A 21,955-nucleotide genomic window follows, 5' to 3' on the forward strand; every position below is an offset into this window, starting at 1 on the left:
GGGGATGATAAGGCTTGATTGCTGTAAGTGTGGAGGAGGTCCGGTCCTCACCGTGCCTGTGCAACAAATGCTGAAGCTGAGAAAGCTGAGAAAGCTGAGAAAGCTGAGAGTGAATTCCAACAAATGTCTTTTAACTCATTTAGTTAGTTAACAAGGTGAAATGAAGTACCGGCAGATTCACTTAGATGCACAAATGTGACTGGCTGATGAGACACTGACCCTGTGCACAGAGAGGGAGGGAGTGAGGGAGCAGCGTGGGAGGTAGGAAGTCCTCTTCACTTCAGGACTTCTGATGAAGCGCGCCAGACGCTGCATATGAGAACAGGCGCAGAATACTCTCCACCAGTGAGGAAAAAGGGGGAAAGTTGGGCTGGAGAGGAGGAAAAGGAGCCTTTGCTGCTTATTTTTTCTCTATGTCATCGTGGTGACAGGACAGACCCCCTTCTTTGCGGGTCAGCTGATGAGGGAAGATGAAGAGCCAAATCACTAATGCACTTTCTGACTTCTTCTTCGAGTATGAGACCCCCCGCCAGGTGCTGGTGAGGAACAGGAGGGTGGGAGTGGTGTGCCGTCTGATCCAGCTGTTGGTCCTGGTGTACATCATTGGGTAAGACTCACACTGACTGAAGTTGCGCAGGGATGATTTGAACTGCTTTGCATGGGTTGACTCTATGTTTGGCACCAAGAAACAATTTTATTTATTTATATAGCGTCTAATACAACAGATGTTGTCTCTAGCAGCAACTTCTTTGAAATAATGGCAGGTACAGATGTTCTGTTTGACTTGTGCAGGGTATCAGCCTGGGAAAAAAAACCTAAACTATGCACAATGTAACTTCCTAGGTCCTGTTGACACAGTAAACACAAGCTGCAGCCAAATCGAGTGGCAGTCGTGGTTGAAGATCTTGTGATAACAGAAGAGAAAGTATCTGAGCTTTTACAAGTTGAGACAAAATCGATGCATACTTGTTAACTGAGGTACACTGAGTCACTCACGCTCTTGTTTTGGCATGTTTGAGTTTCCTCTGAAAGAGGAAGACTTTGTTTTTTTATTATTAATTATATATATCTTTGTTTCCGTTTCACACAACTTGTCAGAGTTACTTCTTAGTTTTGCTCGGCCCGTGTCTTGGGTGTGGGAGAACCTTTCATTTATTCATTTTTGTTTCTGCATGTTTGAGCAGCCGAACCAGTGGAACCGAGTGTGATGAACGCGCTGAGACGTGTGCTCACGCAGATAACAATCAACTGCTGCACAATGCTCTGCCAAACCCTGCAAAGACGCGTCACCTTCTGCTGGGGATGTTGACGGTGACCACAAATGGAAGAAAAAAGTACCAAGATTCGAGGGTCTCGAGGGTTGAGCTGATTGAAAGTGATTAGAGATGAGTAGATGGAGGGTTCGCGGCGCCATCTTAACAATCTCTCCAATCAGAAAAGGTTTATAACTATAATTTCTCTGATTCCAAGTGGGAGTAAGATGATATTTGCTTCAACTTTGAATGAATGTGTTTTTAAAAAAGGATCTTATCTTGAAATATCAATGCTGTACATGCAGATCTTGCCTCTGCCCGCAGTTTCACCTCTGTTTACCTGCTGTTTGCAGCCATCATAAAAGTTGGATGACCATTTCCATGATAGGAGATCTGACTGTGAAGCAGTCCAGCTCCTTAGCTTCTGGACTTCTGTTGCCTTCATTGTGGAATAAAATAAAATACAGCTCCCCAGCAGGGCCACGAGTGGCTGGCTCCATCTCCTTTGACCTTCACGTTAAAATATCCAACTTTGTAGAAGAATCAAATGTATTTACAACCTGGTTCAAAATATGGATTTGGTCACAGCTAGTTTTCTTATCCATGAAAACTGTATGAGAGGTGATTTTAAAAAATTGTATCTTTACATCAGGAAAAATCATATAAAGCTACAAAAACTAACAACATTAGAATTTTGATTGAAAGCTTCTGAGCTGCAAATAACGTTGGGTTGTTAATTTTGTTGTTGCCACGAGGAAAAAGCTTAAATTAAACATCAGGAATGTTGTGCTAATTGTGCAACATTTGAAAAGGGGTGGGGGGAGGGGGGGGGGGGGGGGGGGGGGGTCCGCAATAGGATCTCTGGCTCCCGGTCCGGAGCAGGAAGTGGATTCACTGCTCATTTCTGACGTAACACAATTTGCTTTGCCCCGGCTGCTTGCCAGAAGTAGTCGGGAGCCAGCCGTGGCAAAGCCCCTGGGGACTACAAGGCTGCAGTGATTTAGCATTGGCTTGAGGGTATTGCTTCATTAGCCTTCAGGCCATTCATGTTACAACTCCTCATTTCAAATGTTGTTTCGCAATCGCTGGTGACATCAGAAATGAAAACGGGTTGACAGATTTGATCAGAATGAATGTAAGATACCTTTAGTTAGCGTCAAAGGTTAGCATGAGCTAAGCCAAACTAAAAAATGGGTAACTTAAGGTAACTAAAGTAAGGTGGGTGTGTTCCAGCTGACTTCCAAACCCCCACATTTGCAACGACCTGTAGTATGAGGCTTGAAAAGGCTTGAAAACCTATTCAGAAAACCTGTGGTTGGGGGGGTTTGTCCATCACTGTAAAAACAATGTTTGACGCATTAGTCACGTGACCCACTGGTTTCTGAAAACTGGTGTTGAAGCTTCTTTTTCTGCAGCACAGCCATGTTGCTCTGGAAGCCGATAGGAACACCTTATGTCAATCAAACATAACTGTGGATACCAGCTCCTTCAGCTGCAGAGCTGGCGGCGGTTTACGGTGGAATATCCCGTTTAACATGTTGATTCGATGTCGAAATTAAAAATGTATTTTTGTGATTAATGACGCTTGGTTAGTTGAAACTGCCAGTTGCTTTGGTAAGATTGGTAGCTTGATGATTATGAATGAGGAAGCGATAATGGCCAGCCATTCGACGAACCGCATGGAGGACCGAAAAGGACATAATTCAAAATAAAAGCAGAAATATATATATATTTTGTTTTTCCTTTTCCTTATAGTGCATTGCTTGTTTTTACATTCCCTCATTTCCTCTTTTTACTTTACCTTAGTTCATTTCTGCTTCATTATGCAAATGAGGAGGGCTGCCCTTCTTGGTCCAGCTACTCAATAAACAGGAAGAAGCAGGATCCTTCTTTTTCCCTAATTTAAAAACAAGGAATGCATGTATAAGGAAAAGGAAAAACTAAATATATAAATTTCTTGACAAAAATGCACGTATAAGGAAAAGGATTTCTGCATTTATTTTGAAATATATCAGATTTGGCCCTCCATAGAATCGAGGGTGTGAAATCGAAAGAAATGGTTTTTTGAACCAAGCTGTAATTTCTGCTCTAAAATTGCACATTTATCATGGGGGTGAGTGGAGATGGACTCGCTTCCTGAGGTCAGTCGAGGACCTGCAACAAATCTTACTTCTGCATGAGACGCAGTCAGATGGTTGGCACTTGGGTTTGTCCACTTCTGCAGTTGATGGTCGGAGCAGAAATCACGACTCAGCAGCTGCTCAGTGACCCGGAGAACCACCCTCAGTGATGTTCATTTTAACCATAGACTGGCCCTTAAATGTAATTTCAATAAACACAAATGAGAAATAATAGAGCTGCACTGCCTCATAACAAGATTTTTGTATTTTCACTAAATTGAAAGTATATCACTTAATGGGGACAAATCTCTTAAAGTTGAGAAGCAAATAGAGAACAGCAGCTCTTGCAAACCGTCATGAATCGTTTTAATTTAATTAAACACAACACTATTCCTCCCATTTTAATGTGCAGCTTTTTTGTCATGAATATTTTTTCTATTCTAATTTATCTTTGTCACAAAATAAAGTCTAATCTCCGAGCCGCACAACCGCCAGAAGAAAAGCCCTCCGCACATCAAGGAGCTTCCTCCCTGCCTCTCCATTCTCCCAGAGATTCAAATCTCACTTAGACTGCTTTTTTCATGCTCTTCATCTGATTTATTTCATTAATTTACTCTCTTTTTTTCTCCTCTTCCTCTTCAAAGTGAGCCCCAACTTACATAATTTCCCTCATTGATTTCACAGTTGCTGCACATGCCTTATTTAGTCTGTTTTCACTATCCACAGACAACTGAACTAATGATGAACACTCTCTGTCCTGTGGGCATCCTGCCAGAAGTGGATTGCTCCTCTAATCCTACACTAAATAGCTGTGCATGTTTGATTATATCATAATATTTGTGAGTACTTATGGTGTCTTCCCAGTGCACACCAGATGTTGCTTTTACACCCTGGCTACGGGCATGAAGCACCAACAAAAGGAGCCTGAAGAAAATCAAAATGTCATGAAAATTATTTCATATGACACATTTCAGGCTTAATTTTGTCATCTCGATGTGACAGCAGGTTTCAGCACGAGTCTCTAATACTTAAAGGGGACAGATTAGAGATTGAGAGCATATATCGCAGTGTCTGATGTATCTCAAAGACTTTGTCACTTTGTTTGGGGCTGCCTTAGTCTAACAATATGTCATTTAGAGAAGTGTTTAGATTTGTGCGACACTGTGGTATCAGCAGATCAACCTTCCCAATGTTTATCTCCGCCCAGTTTCACATCATGCTGTATTCTGAACCTCTGAAGAGGGCAGCTGTGACAAAGAAGGAGCTAGACTTGAGTCAAGTGCCCCCAGATTCATTGATACCCCAGAACACTGTGGCAAAAAGAAAAAGACATCATGTCTCGGTCAAATGAATAAGCCAAGATTTTGTTTAGTAAGATCATAGTTATTTTCTCTCTCCATCCAATAATCCCTTCAGACAAAACTCCCACTAGCTCAGCACATCACTGTTAGTGGGTTGCTACCGAAGTGACAACATAAACTTCCTAATTACTCCAAAATATTCTTATATTTCACGTTGTGACTTGTGTGGAAATAATGACATCAAGTGTAATGCTTAATCTTATAAAGAATTACGTTTAAGAAATTTCGGAGAGCGAGACGCTGACGTCACACATCCGTTCATATCAGGTTCTTTAGAAGTGCTCGTCTACTTTCACTGATGACTTTCATAATGCTTCACCAGTCAGGACCACGTCTCCATTGACCACTCTAAGATCTACTTTCCCCTCGAACACACATCCAAAACGGCTGGCTGCAAAGCTCTTGTGATCTTTTTTAAGAAAATAAAGCCAAACTGGTAAAATGTGTGCAACAAAGTGAGATTCAGTTTGTCAGAAGTGTCCTTTTGGAGGGGAGAGGACAAGCGGCTGCACATGTGTCCCTGTCAGGCACAGGGCTGGCCGCGTGAACCATCATGCGAACATCACACATACACATGTCCTTCCCGGCGGGGGTTGGTTGGTTGGGTGGTTGGGTCAGGGTCGACGGAGAGTCTGCGGTGCTGATGGGACTGACGGGATGCTCTCTGTGTCTGTCACAGGTGGGTGTTCATCTATGAGAAAGGTTACCAGTCCACCGACACTGCGGTCAGCTCCGTCTTCACCAAAATGAAGGGAGTGGGCTACACCAACGTGAGCGGGAAGGAGAGAGCGTGGGATGTGGCCGACTACGTCTTCCCTCCCCAGGTCAGTGACTGCGCGGCGGATGTGTTTCACGCTCAGGATATTTCACGGGGACGTGACTGTGTATGTCATATAGGAACTTGTTTTGCACCTGGAACAAGTCAGTGACCAGTGTTAAGATAATTGTAAATGTAGGTCAGAGTCAGAGGAAGTCAGCATCTATACAGTCCATGAATCAAACTGTCAGAGTGAATAAACATCAGGCTGAGTCAGAAAGCAAAACTTTTTACAGAAAAAAATAAAGCTGGGGTCTGGTGTAATTATGCCAAACTCTAAAGCTATTGTAAATGTATTTGCGGTTTGGTGCATAAATTAGCATTCCCTCTATTAATCCTACTTTTTTCTTTTGTGTGTGTAAAAACATGCCTAAAAAAATTATAATCTAATCACAGTGGGTCTTGGTATTTGGCAAATACAACCTCAGATGGAGAACAAAATGGGTTATTTATTTTTAACTTGGCCCTCATTTATTTTACACAAATGAAGCCAATATTAATAAATTACCTTTTGGGGATTAATAATGAACTTTTGTAAATGAATTTGAATTGAAAAAGAAAAAGAAAAGTAATGTGGGCAGTACTAAGTACCCCCTTGATTCAACGGCTTGGGCCTGTGAATTCCATCTTCAACGATAAACTTTTGTAGCAGGGCGAGTGCTACGGGGCCCGACCGACAGGATAGAGAGGACACGGAGTTTAGTGCAGAACCCTTTATTTCACTCGAACCTCACACCCAGGACACACGTGCCCAAGCACCTTCTCCAACCAGCCCTTCAGCTTCAGTCTCAGTCTTATAAGGCTGGCAGGGTGGAGAGGCTGACGGGACACACCTGTGTCCCATCAGTCTGAGTGGCTGCAGCTCCTCCATCCTGCCACAACTTTTAACATAGTTGTTTTTTTTCTGTATTAGTTTATCAGTTTTTCATATAATTCTGGAAGAATTATGCTCCTGTCCTCTTCCCAACATGACCGGGGTCATTGAGGGTTTTGGTTTGATTAATGTCTTCCCACAGCACTTCAGCCAGGCTGAGCTCTGGACTTTTTCCAAGACATTCTTAAACCTAATAATAAAAAACATGTATGTATTTATTTATAATTGTTAGTCATTATGATGTGGATTTGTTGGTGTATTTTGATTTATTTTGTCTTGTTGACCTATTCGTCTCTAGAATTCTCTGTTCTCATCATCACCCCTCCTTCACTGTGCGTGACAGTGGATACGAGGTGCTTCTGCTTAAATGGAGTGTCTGGGTTTTGCAACCCTGGCTGTTTTAGGCTAAACAACTCCATTTTGGTCCATCGGACATTGTCCCAGAAGTCTTAGCTGTTTTGAATCTCAGTTGAGCTTGAGACAGAAGAAACCCTCCCAACAAACTGTCATTGTTCAGCCTTGCATTTGCTGTTATTGACTTCAAAATTTTAAATGAGGCCTCGAAAGTCCAAGCTGTAGCTTTTTTTCTTTCTTTTCATATCTGAGCAAAGCAAAGACCCTTGCTTGTTTTTGTCCCTCTTAGAGGTGTGTTGAAATATACATAATATATAATCTCTTCAGAAAAGGAAACTGCCCAAAGCATGCCTTTACATAGGTTTGCACAACTGTTAATGATCAGTTTATCTTTTTTTTTTCTTTTTTTTTTTTTTTTTACCTTGTCTGCACACATATTATTGATTGATACCATGACGGTAGAAACCAAAAGTGTATATATGTGCATTATTACTATATGTAATATATACATATATATACGCACACATATGCGTACACATACATAAATATACACATACAAACCCAGTGTTTTTTTTTTTTTTTTTTGGGGGGGGGGAGGGGGTGGGGGTGGGGGGGGGGGGGGGGGTGACGACATCCACTGCCAATCCAGGAAGCAGGAACACACGGAGACACACGTCAAGCACTGGAAATCTGCGACAAAAAACCACAAACAAAGCACGAAACCGGCACGGAGCCATCCAAAACACGAACAGCAATCGACCTAAATCTTGAGATCTGATCGCAGTCTGAGCTAAGCTATCGCTACCGCTACCTAAACCCAAAAACTAGAGAGCCAGCATGCAGCTGAACAAGCCAGTGTGTATGTCTATGTGTGTGTGTGTGTGTATGTATATGATCATGCATGTGTGTGTGTGTGTGTGTGTGTGTGTGTGTATGCATGTGACTAAATGACTATATGTGTGTATGTGTGTGTGTGTGTGTGTGTGTGTGTGTGTGTGTGTGTGTGTGTGTGTGTGTGTGTGTAATAAACCAAACAAAGCTCCACCTGAAGTGTATCTATAGTGGGGGAGGGGGGGGAGCAACCCCGCCACCCGCGAGACCAGAGGCCGACAAGGAAGAGCCCGGAACCCAGGCCACCGGCAACCCCACAGAGGGGAGAAGTAGGAGGGAGGCAACCCACCGCCTGCGAGGCCCCCCCCCCACCCGGCGGCGGCCGAGGGGGCCCGCGGGCGGGGCCCCCACGGCGCGGAAAGAAGCAGCCAGGGATCCCGCGGCGGCGGACCGCGACCCAGGCAATCCCCGGCCACCCGGTCCGGGCCGGACACGCGGCCAGGAGGCCCTCACCCTTCAGGCCAACGACCCCCACCCGGCAGGGGGCCAGCCTGCCCGGAGAGACAGAGCCGCCCCGACCGCCGACGCTGGCAGGCGCACCCGTCCCCCACGAAAGTGGCCCTCCAAGACCAGAGGGGCGCCCCGCCGTAGAGGCAGCGGGGGGGACCGGAGACGGGCCCAGAGAGAGGGAACCCCCCAACAAGGCGACACCCGCGCAGGCCCGACAACGGAGGGCCCCAGACCCAGGCATCCCATTCATTCATCCATTCACCTATCCGATACCTATACTAATAATAATATAATATACTATACATAATAATAATAATAATACTAATAATAATACTAATAATAATAATAATAATAACCATCTTTGTATAATATAATATTGATAAATTATTAAGTTTTTGATGTCCTGCCAATGGAGGCTCAAATCCTCCATGGCAGGACCCTTCCATACCGCATTCTCACCGACACAGACATACAATCACGCACCGTTTCCCCCTCCCCGGGGGGGTCCAGCACCGCCAGAAGGCACCCCAGGCTGCACGGCGGGCCCCGCCAGGCCCGCGTAACCCGACCCACCCGTCCCAGGCCCAGGCCGGTGAGGGAACGCGGGTGATGTGGGACCCCCCCCCGCCCCTTGTGTTGAGTGCATGTGATTAATGCCATAAAAACAGGGAGGAGGGAGGGCCAAGTATCGATTGACACCGACCCCCCCCCCCCCTCCCGAACTACGTGTCCTTGTCAAGTGTATTTATAAAGTGTTGAATGTGCAGTGTCTATTTTGCTGTTAAAACCGTGAGGCGGGGAGTGCCAGGCCCCGCGGGACAGTGCCCCCCACGACCCGGACCCCCCGCCTTTCGCCTATGTGCGTATGAATCGTGTAGGGGGGGCAAGAGGGGGAGCGGAGGCCGAAGCCAGGAAGCAGGACCAGCAAAGCCGGCCCTGATAAGACACCCGCGTCCCCCCACCGGCCGTCCAGTAGACGGGGGCCGGCCCCCCGAGCCGGGCAAGGGCCCCACCGTACCCCCAAGGGCGCCCCCGGCGCCGCCGGAGCCCCCAGATGGAGGGGGAAACGGTCCAACATCCTCCCATTCATACTGACAACATAAGACATAGATACCTGGGAATGGTGCCACCCCGCCGTCGCGCCCGCCCATGCACCCCCCGGTCAGGGGAGGCCCGCTCCCCGGACCCGGCCCCACCCCCCCCCCCCGAGGCCACCCCGGCGGACACCCCAAGGGTCCCGGAGTCCCCACATCCGCAGGGGCACTTGGCCCCCGCCCAGCGACGGAGGACCAAGGCAGCAATGCCCCCCCAGCGCAGACAGCCACCCCCCACCCAGGCAGGGCCGGGCCCTCCGGGTGGGACCCCCACGTCCACGGCCCCGCCCCCCCCGGGAGGCCCGGAGACGCCCCAGCCACAGCCCCCCGCCCGAGCCCTGATCAGTTTATCAATAGTTACTGAGTAGCAACACCTACAACCTATCACATGACTGTATTTTAATACCAGATCCAGTGATCCAGCCTTAATTCTCAAAGGAAGAAAGTAAAAGTTACCACATCCATCCATCCTCTAAACCTGCTTAATTCCCTACAGGGTCACTGGGTCTAACTAACCTGCTCATTACAGGTGAAAGTCAGGGGTAGACCCTGGACAGGTTGCCAGTCCATCCCTGGGTCACATAAAGAGACAAGCAACCATACACCCTCAATACACCCATACGGGGCAATTTTGAATCACCAGTCAACCTGACACATGTTTGTGGAGTGTGAGAGGAAGCTGAAGCACTCAGACAAAACCCACACAAGGAGCAGGAAAACATGCAAACACCACATAGAAAGACATAGGCCGAGACTTGAACCAGGAACCGTCTTGCTGTGACGCATTAGTCCCAACCACCAAGCCACCAAGCTGCCCAACTACCACTTTTTTGAGATGAGCAAATACCTGATGAGAGAGTTTCACTACAACCTAGCTAAGTTCAGGTATCTGTGGGAAAGAACTGAAGAAGACACAATGAAGGTTGCCATGTTTGCTTTGAGTTTTGGGTGTGGACCTTTTCTGATCCAACACAAGTGTGATGAACCCAACCAGTCGGGATGAAAAGGTCTCTTTTATCAGCACACACTTTGATCAAGCACAGATCAACAACCCGCTTTATTCTAAAATCCACCTAAAATCCAAACAAAAGAAAAGAAAAAAAAGCAACTCAGAACAGGCCACACAATGTCGTAACGGCCTCACTGTTGGCCACATTACAACATGAAGTCCAGTTCACCTCACAAACAATTCTGGTTTAAAGGTATAGTCAGTAATGTTGGAGAGCTAGCAAGATTTGAAAGTGGCACCTCCTCTAAGCCCCGCCCCCTCCTCCCCCTCCCGTCAGCGCTCCGTCCAAAGCCACGCCCCCACAAACTTTGGGGAACGCGCATTTGCAGGAGTACAGTTTTCCAGGACATTTTGGACAGCACATTTTCAACAAAACTACCCCATGTCTCATTCACCTGTAAGCGAGGCCGGTTTTAGGGGGGGCCAGGGGTGGGCTGTGCCCACCCAAACGTGCGTCCTGCCCACCCAATCAAAGTTATGGGGATCCTTTATTTTTTTATCATTTTATTTTTTTATAAATATAAAAAAATATCACAGAATATCTGTACCGTTTCTGATTGGGTGGGCTCTGCGCATCATTTTTAAAAGTTGTGTCTCGGCGGAGGGACCCGAGGTCCCAGCAAAATGAGCACAACAGAGAAGTGTTCAGAACAGCACACAGAGCACACACTGAAGGCTGATTTATGGTTCCGCAGAATGGTGCGCGTCGCCGCGTACCCTACGGCGTAGCCGTGGCAACAGAGCCTGCACGGCACCGCAGCGCACCGCCACCCGCACCGGCGCTCTCCGCCCTCGCCGGGATGGAGACGCTTCCATCCCCACGGACCCCCATACTGGGGAGGTGGTATTTTTGGCTGCGTTTTCTCGTTTTCTGTGCCATTCTTCAGAAAACGTGACTGGAGTCTGTGAAGTTTTCCAGCAAGATTTTCGACGTGACGAGTGCGTGCATGGGAAAGAGGGGGGTGTGGGCGGGACTTAAAATGAAGGCATCTGATTGGTTCTTTCCCCCCTGCCAATCCTCTGGTCCTCTGACCAATCCGTGCCACTCGGTGCACAAAAAACAGATTGGTCAGAGTTTTTACAGGATTAAAGCTGTCAGAGAGGTCGGATTTTTTTCTTTCCTTTTTCTGAACACATTATTCACTGGCTACTCTCAGGGTGGAAGGACCATTTCACCCAGTATAACAATAAATGTTTTTGAATACGATTAAAGACTATACCTTTAAATCGATAGAATTCTCATTGAAAAAACAACTCAACCGAAAGTATAAATCTGTACTATTCTGCCATGGAAACGCTGCACGGTGGACGGGCCTCCCCCTACTGGTCCCAGTTGGGTTGAGCCCATAGGGGCCCCAGGAACATTAAGGTGCAGAGTGTGTTGTTCAGCAGCCAAAGGCATGAGTCTTGGTATGCTGACCCCAGCGGCATAACATCATGGCGATAGGCACTGGTACCATTTTTTTTTCTTTGTGCCCTCCCCCCTGCCCTAAACAAAAGTGCTCACACACATGCACAGCCACTATAGAGAATTTCTATTGTCGGCATGTAGGCTAACGTTGTGACTGGGCACACTGTGTCCTCCTGGTCCCCCGGCGGTCCGGTCAAGGCCGTTTCATTTATGGAGGTAGCTGGCAAGCTATCCTCCGGCGGGATGCTGGCTTTTTCCTCGGTTGCAGTGAAAACGTATCTAGTTTTGTCATTTTTGCATTTGTTTATTTTTTTTTCTTACTGAAAACTCACGTCACGCCATCACGTCATCAGGCACTTAACATGACTGACAGGTAACCTATTAAGGTGATTGGACTATTCCCTTCACAAAAACGTTTTCTCTCTCTCCTTCACTGGTTCCTGACGGTGTCTGGACCCTGGACCTCGGTGCAGCTGCCCCGGTGCGGCTGCACTGGTTGCACCACTGATGCAACAACCGCCTGTGTTACGCCGAGGGTTACGCCCATGGCTGACCCTCTACTGCTGAAACTCTTCCCATCCAGAAGTTGCAGAATTTACTGATGACTTCTGATAAAATGCTGTATTTGCTTTCTGCTTTAAGACGAGTAAAAAGTGAATGCAATTCATTGTTTACTAGCTCAAAGTTTATGTCTGTGTATGTGGTAATTTTGTTGTTTGGGAAAAATGAACACTGACAAAAACACATTTCTGGACCTAACCGGCTAGAACTTAATTAGCAGCATCCAGGCTCTGGTTTAATACCAAGGATGTAAACACGAGCTTGATATCAGTCCTCTCTCAAACTGTAGAAAAGGAAGATTGCAATCATAAAGGCTAAAAAGTGTCCAAAGATGAAACCAGACGTGACTCTCTGGGTTGTATACGTTCCCATAGGTCCCCATGAAGGACGGCCTAACTGTAGCAATATGGCAACGACTGCATCATTTGTTATGTAAGTTCATGGCATTAATCTGCAAGAGTGGTGACGCATTTCTTCTTCTTCCATCCAAAACTTCAGGGGGACTCATCTTTTGTAGTAATGACAAACTTCATCATAACAGAAGGCCAGCATATGGGAGAGTGTCCAGAGGTATGTGAAACGACTCTTTCTTTTAGTCTCTGCTTCCTCATGACTTTTCTCCCTCTCCCTCTAACTTATACACTGCCTTAAATAGTAAAGCGAAGCGGAAATTGGGCCTCATTCCAAGACTGTTTCTGTAATTGGTAGCTGATTTTTCTTTTCTGTGTTGCGTGAATAAAACAAACAGTTTTTCGACTTAATGGGCTCAATATGTGGATGTGAGAAAAGACTGAAGCCTTTTGCAGTGAATGTGAAAGTTACTTTACGTGCCATGTTGTTTTGCTCTTTGTTTCACATCCACATTCCTCGCCACTACACACTACTGACCCCAGTCTTTTGTTTACTACAGCTTACAGGGAAGCACAACTGCAGCTCAGATGCGGACTGTGAAGGAGGGAGTTTCAAACGTACGGGACATGGTAAATCCTGACGGCCTGACAGTGCTGGCCTCGACAGTCCCCACGGCTTAACTGTCTATGTCAGAAGCAGATCAGTCCAGACCGTTCGGCTTTTCAGTGTCTCGTTGTTTTGTTTCGCCACCGACAGACACGGCTCTGAAACTTTGATAAAAACCAGTGATCGTGCTTGACGATGCGGCGAGGAAGGCGGGCCAATCACTTCAGTTATGAAACAGTGTATTTGTGAAATGGGCCGTGGCTTTTTAGAGCTGTCACAGATAGAATCGCACATCACAGCGAAGGTAAACATTTACACGTAATACGTGGATTGATCTTGTAGGATCACAAGGGATAAAATCCACAGCTTAGCCTTAGCAACCAAACATTTGGTGCGTGTGATTGTATCGTGGGCCGTGGCTTGTTGGTCGCTAGAGGAAGCCAGTAAAACCCTGCCTTAAGCAAGTAGACACGTTTATGATATATAGTACATGTCATGATCAAACAAAGCAATTAAAAACAATCTTTTTTTTTTAAAGAAGCCTAAACAAACAGTATTGCGTGGGGAAGAGCAATCTCATAACATTAATGTTCTCCATCTGTCCCGAGCTTTTATTCAGAGCCTTCCAAGTCCTCTGTGTCCCACATCAGCTTCAATAAGCGCAAAATTTTACATCTGTCTGTTTCAGACCCGTCAAATTCACCTTGAGGTGTCAGTGTCCCTTTAGAAGAGGCGAGCTGTCTGTTTTCTTGTAGACAAGTACGCACGTGGGGGCGTCCCTGTAGCTAAATAGACTTGTGGGCTCGAGTGAAAGGTCAAAACACTGTAGCTGAGTGACCAAGAGCCCGCTGGGAAATTGTCTGCAAGCTCATACAACTCATCCAACTTCTCTCCAACGATGAGAGAAACTGATAGCAGCAGCAGCAGCAGCAGCTAATTGCATGTGGAGGAATGATACGTTAAGATTGGTGCGAGATAAAAGGAAACAGCACATTTCAGCATTTGCTTTGCCTCCCTCGTAGGCTATATCTCGCTCGCTACTGTTGATGCTTATTGGAGATAAGATGAAAAGTTGAGGCAGAAACTGTTAAAACTACTTTAATGCTCGCCTCGCCGCCGCGGTTCCTCACTGCTGCTCAGAGAACACATTGTTCTTTTGCCGCACATTTGTTCCATTTCAAAGTTTCGTCTCTTGCACGTTCTCTTTCAAGGACAAATGACTGGAGTGTGTAACAGAACCACTAATACCTGTGAGGTGTTGACCTGGTGCCCAGTTGAAGACGACCGCAGCATACCAGAGTAGGTGGACACACACACCACTTATTCTGCACAGCTGTGGGTCAATCATTTTGCTCCACTAGTTTTTTTGTTTGTTTTCTTCATTTTGTTGGTCATGATTGAAATTCTAAGTTTTTCTACATCTGCATCTCAGTAACAACCGTTGGATCAAACCTGACTGAGATCAGATACCGACTGTTGATGTTGACTCCAATCAGTCAGTCAGAATTTTAATCTTAATCCACAAATAAGAGATATTTGTTATCTCACCAAATCATTACTCAGCGTTTCCGCTACGATTTTTTTCAGTAGCGGGGGCCGGCTCTGCGGAGAGTCGTTGCTGCGTAAAGCAATGACACTCAAATCTAGATTTTACTGTTACAAACTATTTATTGAATGGCCAGTTGAAAGTGGCATTTTCAAGGCTGAATGTAAAACTAAAAACTACATCAATAAAATAAAATAAATAATAACTCCTATATGAAGAATCAGCTGCAAAGTTAGGACCCAGGCTCAGAACATTGGATTTTTCTGTTTTTTTTTTGTAAAACAGCTCCAAGCCTCTGTTGTATTGAAATTATTCAAAAGGTGGCCCGTTGATGCTCAGCAGCATCCAGCTGCAAGGTGTTCCTCCTGCAGCCTGTTTCTCAAGTCAGTCTTCACCTACAAATAGAAACAATAGAGATTGTTTCTCTCAATTTCCTACACCCTACTCATTTTAAAATGGTTCGTGTTTGTGTCTAAGTTATTGTTAAATGTCTTACCCCATTCATTGTTGAAAAGTTAAGTTGACACTGACTTGGCACCAGGGCCCAATTAACTTAAGAAACCGACATGTTGCTTAATGTTGGCTGATCATTAATATTTTAAGATTATCTATTTAACATGTAAAATGTATTATGAGTTATCTTAAGCTAATAGGTCTACCATTTCTCTAGTACGTCACCGCAATATTTTCCAACAGGACACCGGGTGCCTGATGTGATGTCGCTTTCAAGGCCTTTCAAGGAATTGCTGCTAAACTGATGATTTTCTATGATTTAGTGCATTTTTCATTATTTTGTGCTGCTCCCTGCAGCCCACACCCAATCCTCCACCCTGCCACAATTATATTTAAATAACATGACCATGTTAACATAAAGATTTTATATCTATGTATTTGCGTTAATGTAGCATCTTGTTTTTCTCCTCTTTTCAGTCCTCCTCTATTGATGAGTGCAGAGAACTACACACTTTTCATCAAAAATTCTGTAACTTTCCCTTTATTTGGGGTCACAAGGTGATTGAGCTCACTCACTTCAAACATAATTAAATCCAGGAGATGATACAAATATGAAAACATTTAGATACAGCAAAAAAAAACAATGATCTGTATGATCCTATATGCTTTATAACATTCACCTGGGTTTTCAGGAGTAACCTGGTGGAGGGCATCGAAGGCGGATACATCAGTAAATGCTTTTACCATCCAAAGGATTCTCCACTCTGTCCCATCTTCAAACTGGGAGACATTGTGAAACTGTCTGGCTTCAGCTTCGAAACGATAGCCCAAGAGGTGAGTTTGCTGTGGAGAAGCAGATTTATTTTCTTCTTAAGCACATCTGGACATGTATCGTCTTTCCGTGTTCCGTCTCTCTTTTTGTGATAAGCACTATTGTGACTTATGGTTTGATTTCCTTACAGGGAGGGTCCATTGGTATTGTTGTTGACTGGACATGCAACCTGGACATGGATGTGAAACACTGTAAACCACAATACAACTTTCATGGTCTCTATGGAAACCCTGATGAGAAGGACAAAGCCAGAGCATCTGTGGGATACAACTTCAGGTGTGAACATTACATTTCTTCTACATACGTTCCCATCCAAACTTCTCAGTTCTTCATTTCGATCAGGTCCCGATCACGTAGGAGCGCTTCGGTTATTTATAAAGCCTCGGCTTAATTTGGAGTTGACTTTTCCAGTAAAGGTTGGAGACTCAAAGTTAACAGTGGGTTTGATATTGGTTCTGTCTGCCTGTATTTAAACCTCTCTGATAGCAAACACATTTAGTTTAGTTTTAGTTTTAGTTTAGTTTATTTTCGGTCATGACACAAAAAAAATAAATACGGTAAATAAAAAACCAAGAATAAAACTGACAACAAGAAAACGTTCAATTGTTCAAAGAAAACATAACAAAAAAGTTTCCAGTATACAAATAAACAAATAACATCTAGACTGAAAAAGGGGTAGGCTTTTTTACAGGATTAAAGCTGTCAGAGAGGTCGGATTTTTTTCTTTCCTTATTCTGAACACATTATTCACTGGCTACTCTCAGGATGGAAGGACCATTTCACCCAGTATAACAATAAATGTTTTTGAATACGATTACAGACTATACCTTTAAGACACTGGCAAGCACCATGGTGTCTTAAAGCTAAAACTGGGCTGCACTTAAGTTTGGTTTGAACTGTAAGAACCAGGTGTGGCCTATATTTTATAAGCTACTTTTGACATGGGAAATGATATAAGGGCCAGCCTTGGCCCAAAGAAAGAGAACAATTGGTCCTGGTGGATCCATGATCTTTGAGCAGTTTTTGCTTTGAATCAGAGTAAAACTGCAGACATGAGCCAAGTTTGGGGGGGCTGGTGTTCATTTGCGATGACGTCACGTTGAGATCAGACTGCCCAGGATTAGTGGATGTGGCGCAGAATACAAATGGCCCTGTTTTCCCAAAGAAACTGCAAATATTTGACACAGTCCCGTGATTTCAGAATCAACTGTGACTGTAATGGCCATTTGCCAGCAACAACAAACACGAAAGGCCACAGAGAGGCACCAGGTAAGCGTTTCTTACGCAGATCAGACAGGAACCACAGGATGGAATGAGGCGATTATCCTAACAATAAGACTGCCTGAACTAATGTGCAAAACAAAAACACAATAAACATACATTAAATAAATGTTTAAAATACAACCTAGCAAAATATTAAATAGCAAAAAACGCAACATACTGACTAGCTCCCACAGTGACTCTTCCAATGTTCTCGTGTGAGTTGGTGAGCATCTCACCTGATGCACTTCACTGTGGGTGGACAATATTTCCTGCTGGATCAGCTTCAGTGTTTATTCAATGTTAAGCACAATATGAATACATAGTATTTATCAAAAGAAAAAAAATGCCCTCATTTTATTTCTACTGCAATTATAAATAGTATAAAATGACTCTCAAATTAATTCAAGCTTTGGGGAGAAGGGGGAGATAATGGAGTGCACAAAGCCCTGAAATGTATTGCAGTTTATTTATTTATTCTTTATATGGACTGTTTCTCAAGTGTCACAGCTCAACATTCCTGAACCTATTGATCCTGCTATAGGAAGTAAATTAATAGCTTGAGATCTGCTTGTTTTGCTGCAAAATCTTGCTTTGGTCTGATAAATATTAAGTTATATCACAGTGTTGTTGTTTACACACTGTTTTTTTGTAAGCTATTCATTAAGTGCTTTTGGGGTGCTTATAGATTATTTTCTTACTTTTAGACAGAGCTGCTAAGTTTTAATGATGTGTTAACTCCCTCTGCCTTTCTTATTGCTTTGGGTAATATCAATAAATGGTAGCATAAAAAATGTTTCACAAAAATGTCACTGTCATGTTTGACATCCTGTTATGAAGTCATCGTCTTTGTTCTGCTTAAAAGCTTCAGGCCTCATCTTCAATCTGCCCGACAAATGTCAACAAACTGCTGTGGGGAAAAATGTTTCATGTTGATTTACTGCTCATTTAATTTCCCATTGACTGGACTGGCGGTGCTGTTTGTTCCTGATTTTGCTCCGCTTCAGACTTCAAGAGCCTTGACTTTATGAGGGTTACCTGCTCTCACTAGCGCAGCTCAGCATGGCTCATTATTTGTCTTTTGATGTTGAACGTGTTCTGGTTTCTTCTGTGACTTTGCTGATTTCTTACTGGCAACAGTAAGAAATCACTAAAACCTTTGGGGTTGCACTTATCTACACTTATTAGGATGATTCCTTTTGACTCTTTATAGATATGCGAAGCACTACATGGAGAACAGCGTTCCGAAAAGAACCCTCCTCAAGGTGTTTGGCATCAGGTTTGATATCATCGTGCAGTCACTGGTGAGTCGTTCAGACAGCATGCACCTTTTTGCTTTATATGAATTTCTCATTTAGAAACAGTGTTGGGTGTAGCGCGTTACAAAGTAACGCATTACTGTAACAAGATTACAGTCGCCAGTAACGCAGTAATGTACCGCGTTACAGTTGTAATTTGGGTAATCACATTATAGTTACTCTAAGACAAAAAACATTACGTTACTTTAGTTACTTTAAGCTTTTCAGCTACATGTAGAACGGGAGAACAGAAAAGAAAATCAAACATGCCTTTCATGCGTCTTCACGCGTTGCGCAACACTTGTCAATCTGATTTAACGTGATTTTACGGGACTTTACGGGATTTTACGGGACTTTATGAATACACATTTGTGCTGATCTGGGCACTGCAGTAATAAAGTTCCAACCAGGACTGTCTCAGAAAATTAGAATATTGTGATAAAGTTCTTTATTTTCTGTAATGCAATTTAAAAAAAAAAAAAAAAAAATGTCATACATTCTGGATTCATTACAAATCAACTGAAATATTGCAAGCCTTTTATTATTTTAATATTGCTGATTATGGTTTACAGTTTAAGATTAAGATTCCCAGAATATTCTAATTTTTTGAGATAGGATATTTGAGTTTTCTTAAGCTGTAAACCATGATCAGCAATATTAAAATAATAAAAGCCTTGCAATATTTCAGTTGATTTGTAATGAATCCAGAATGTATGACATTTTTGTTTTTGTAATTGCATTACAGAAAATCACAATATTCAAATTTTCTGAGACAGTCCTGTATATGTTGTTCATTGGCAATCAAATTATGGTGCAGCTCAGGTGATATTGCGGAGAAATCCAAAAGTAATGTAACTAGTAATGTAACTAGTTACTTTCAGCAACCAGTAACTCAGTAGTGTAAGTGATTACTTTTATAAAAAGTAACTAGTAATATGTAATTGATTACTTTTTTTGAGTAACTACCCCAACACTGTTTAGAAATGACAATAGGTTTTTATTACTTGAACCGTGTGCTTCACAGGCACGCAAATTTGACATCATCCCAACACTGACAGCAATCGGCTCTGGCGTGGGAATCTTTGGTGTGGTATGTTGCGGCCTCCATGATGCCCCCGATGAAAACTCACGCACCATCTGTCGAATATTTGTTTATGAACTATTTTCCTTATTTTTTTCAGGCAACTGTGGTTTGTGACCTGGTACTCCTCCACTTGCTACCAAAAAGGGAATTTTACAAAAACATGAAATTCAAATACACAGACTCACATGAACAGGTAAGCTTTGTCCTGTCGTTTTTCTTTTATTTATTTAGCTAATTTCGAGCACCAGATGGCAGCAGTGAAACACAAAACTCCAGAGAGGCAGAGCAGCCGTTAATGTAGTAGTCTAAGATCTAGTTTTCTCTGAGAACTTTTTTTGGATGTTTAATGCACCAAAAATCCCCACCCTAAATCTCCCCAGCATGCAGAAGCTGTAACTCCCACGTCGTTTATCAGATTAACAGCATCAGGTTAATGCTGTGTTTGTTCCCAACATCCGGGCACAGTGCAGAACCTTCTGAGCTCCGTACAGTTCAGCCAGTCATCCCACCAGAGATCTGCCCCTCTCCCACGCAGACAGTGTCCTGCCTTTAACTGAAACAGGCAGAACATTTTGTATTTACAGCAGGACACCGAGTCGCTCGGTTTAGACTCAAGCATCTATCACACCCTTGGAGCAAATGCAAGACAAGCCCAAAGCAAAGCCAAGTCCAACGTGAGTGTGCGACGAAGTCCAGACAGTAAAGCAGACTCCTCATCCTCCGTTTGTCTTGTGTCTCCATAACGAGTGTAATTTTGCACATCAAGGGTCTAAATGGCTCCTTTTGACTTATTTCCTACAGGACCGTGATTCAGAGGAAGCAAGCACAGAAAACGAGGTATCTCAAGTGAAGGGTTTTATGATGAAGAATAACACCACCATTTGATTTCCGTCATGGCTGACATCCTGTTTACTTGCTGTTCCTGTGCAGAAGTGACCTGGGAGCACACAAGCCTGTAGGAATGCTGCTTTATGAGCTGGACAGCAGGAGAACAATGCCTTGGACCCTGCAAGAAAATGCACATACACACACACACTTGATGGACCCCTGAAACGAGGAAGGACAATATCAAGTGGCAGTGTCACATGTCCTCTTATTTGTTTTTGAACCTCAGTGGCATGTTCAACCGTCGACGTCTATAAAAGCCACGCCGAGGGACTTCTCATGGTGTATGTAGAGCTGCAGATAAGCACGCTCCGTTTCTGTGTACTTTTTTGGGTGTTGCTCGGTTTGCTTTTGTCCACACTGTGGGTGTATCCTCCACCGCGTTGACGGTCTCTGCACACGAACATGTGAGAGAGGAATACCTGGCACTTTAGATGTCTGTCAGTGTCTTTGTCATAGGTAAACATAGCGTGTGTCTGGATGTGCTTCTTAAGTCTTTAATTGAGTGTGTGAATATGTGATCAAGAGTCAAACTAAATAAAAGAGGTACCATAGCGTATACAATAACGTTTTTTTTTTTACAAACAACAGACAAAGGTAAGAGGTCTCTTTTATTTTTGTGCTGGATTATGTTCAGAAGTACAAAAAGCATGCAAAAAATAGCTTATTTATATCGGCACATATGTACAATGTGACAACTGTAGCCCATAGGGATGTGCCATGCTTCATTTCAGCCTCTTGGCTGTGAATACATTCAGATGTGCACAATACGATGACACAGAAACACAGAGACAGCCGACACATCAGGACAGAAACGTACAGGACAGTAATCCTGACTTCACATTATGTACACACTCAAACAGTCCTCCTTCGGATGGTCTTAATCATGACCCAAAATCCTGATAGGCCTAGTCCCGCCACTCGCCGTGCTGTGGCAGCTGCATCCAGGCGTTCTACCTCCTCTCATGCTTCACTGCAGGAGCAACAAGAAAGCTTGTAAAGCAAGAGCCAACCTCTGGTGGGAATTAAAAAAAAAAGAAGAGAAAAAAAACCCAACCTGGAACCTGCGTGTTAAAGCTCTCTACAACAATACATTCAGTCACTTAACTTTACTGCAAAGTTATGGCCACTGAAATATAATATGCGTCATCAACTTTAAAGATTTTATAGTCCCCCCCCCCAAAAAAGAGAAAAATGTAAACTGGGAAACGTTAATGGGAATCCTTTAAAGAAAGTATGGATTTGGAAGCTTCTTCAGATAAATGAATCTGAACCAGTATCTTTGGTGAACCGACTCAAACAAACTGTATCCCATAAGTAGTCCTTTTATTTATGTTTACTGTGGTAGATATGCTTTGCCAAACAGACACCTATACAGCAGGACAGGCAAAAAAAACTGAAGGAAATAAAAAAATACAAATGTTTTTGACAGCAGCCAGTGATCA

At 43.9% G+C, this 21,955-nt stretch overlaps 1 protein-coding gene across 2 annotated transcripts; it reads left to right on the top strand.

Annotated features, from left to right (window-relative positions):
• The first annotated feature begins 267 nt into the window (after positions 1 to 267).
• p2rx1 (purinergic receptor P2X, ligand-gated ion channel, 1) lies at positions 268 to 21,089 on the top strand. Of its 2 annotated transcripts, none has more exons than XM_061740146.1 (13): positions 268 to 607; positions 5,414 to 5,558; positions 12,694 to 12,765; positions 13,106 to 13,175; positions 14,364 to 14,451; positions 15,629 to 15,709; positions 15,844 to 15,985; positions 16,114 to 16,259; positions 18,457 to 18,547; positions 19,566 to 19,631; positions 19,723 to 19,818; positions 20,427 to 20,462; positions 20,556 to 21,089. In XM_061740146.1, exons 1-13 carry the CDS (start codon positions 471 to 473, stop codon positions 20,559 to 20,561), a joined length of 1,176 nt encoding a protein of 391 aa, XP_061596130.1. In that variant the 5' UTR covers positions 268 to 470; the 3' UTR covers positions 20,562 to 21,089. The 2 variants fall into 2 exon arrangements, with proteins under 2 accessions (XP_061596130.1, XP_061596131.1); XM_061740147.1 differs by having other exon boundaries at positions 269 to 607; positions 13,106 to 13,163.
• The last annotated feature ends 866 nt before the right edge of the window (positions 21,090 to 21,955 follow it).

The sequence above is a fragment of the Cololabis saira genome, chromosome 14, assembly GCF_033807715.1.
Source record: "Cololabis saira isolate AMF1-May2022 chromosome 14, fColSai1.1, whole genome shotgun sequence".
Lineage (NCBI taxonomy): Eukaryota > Metazoa > Chordata > Actinopteri > Beloniformes > Belonidae > Cololabis > Cololabis saira.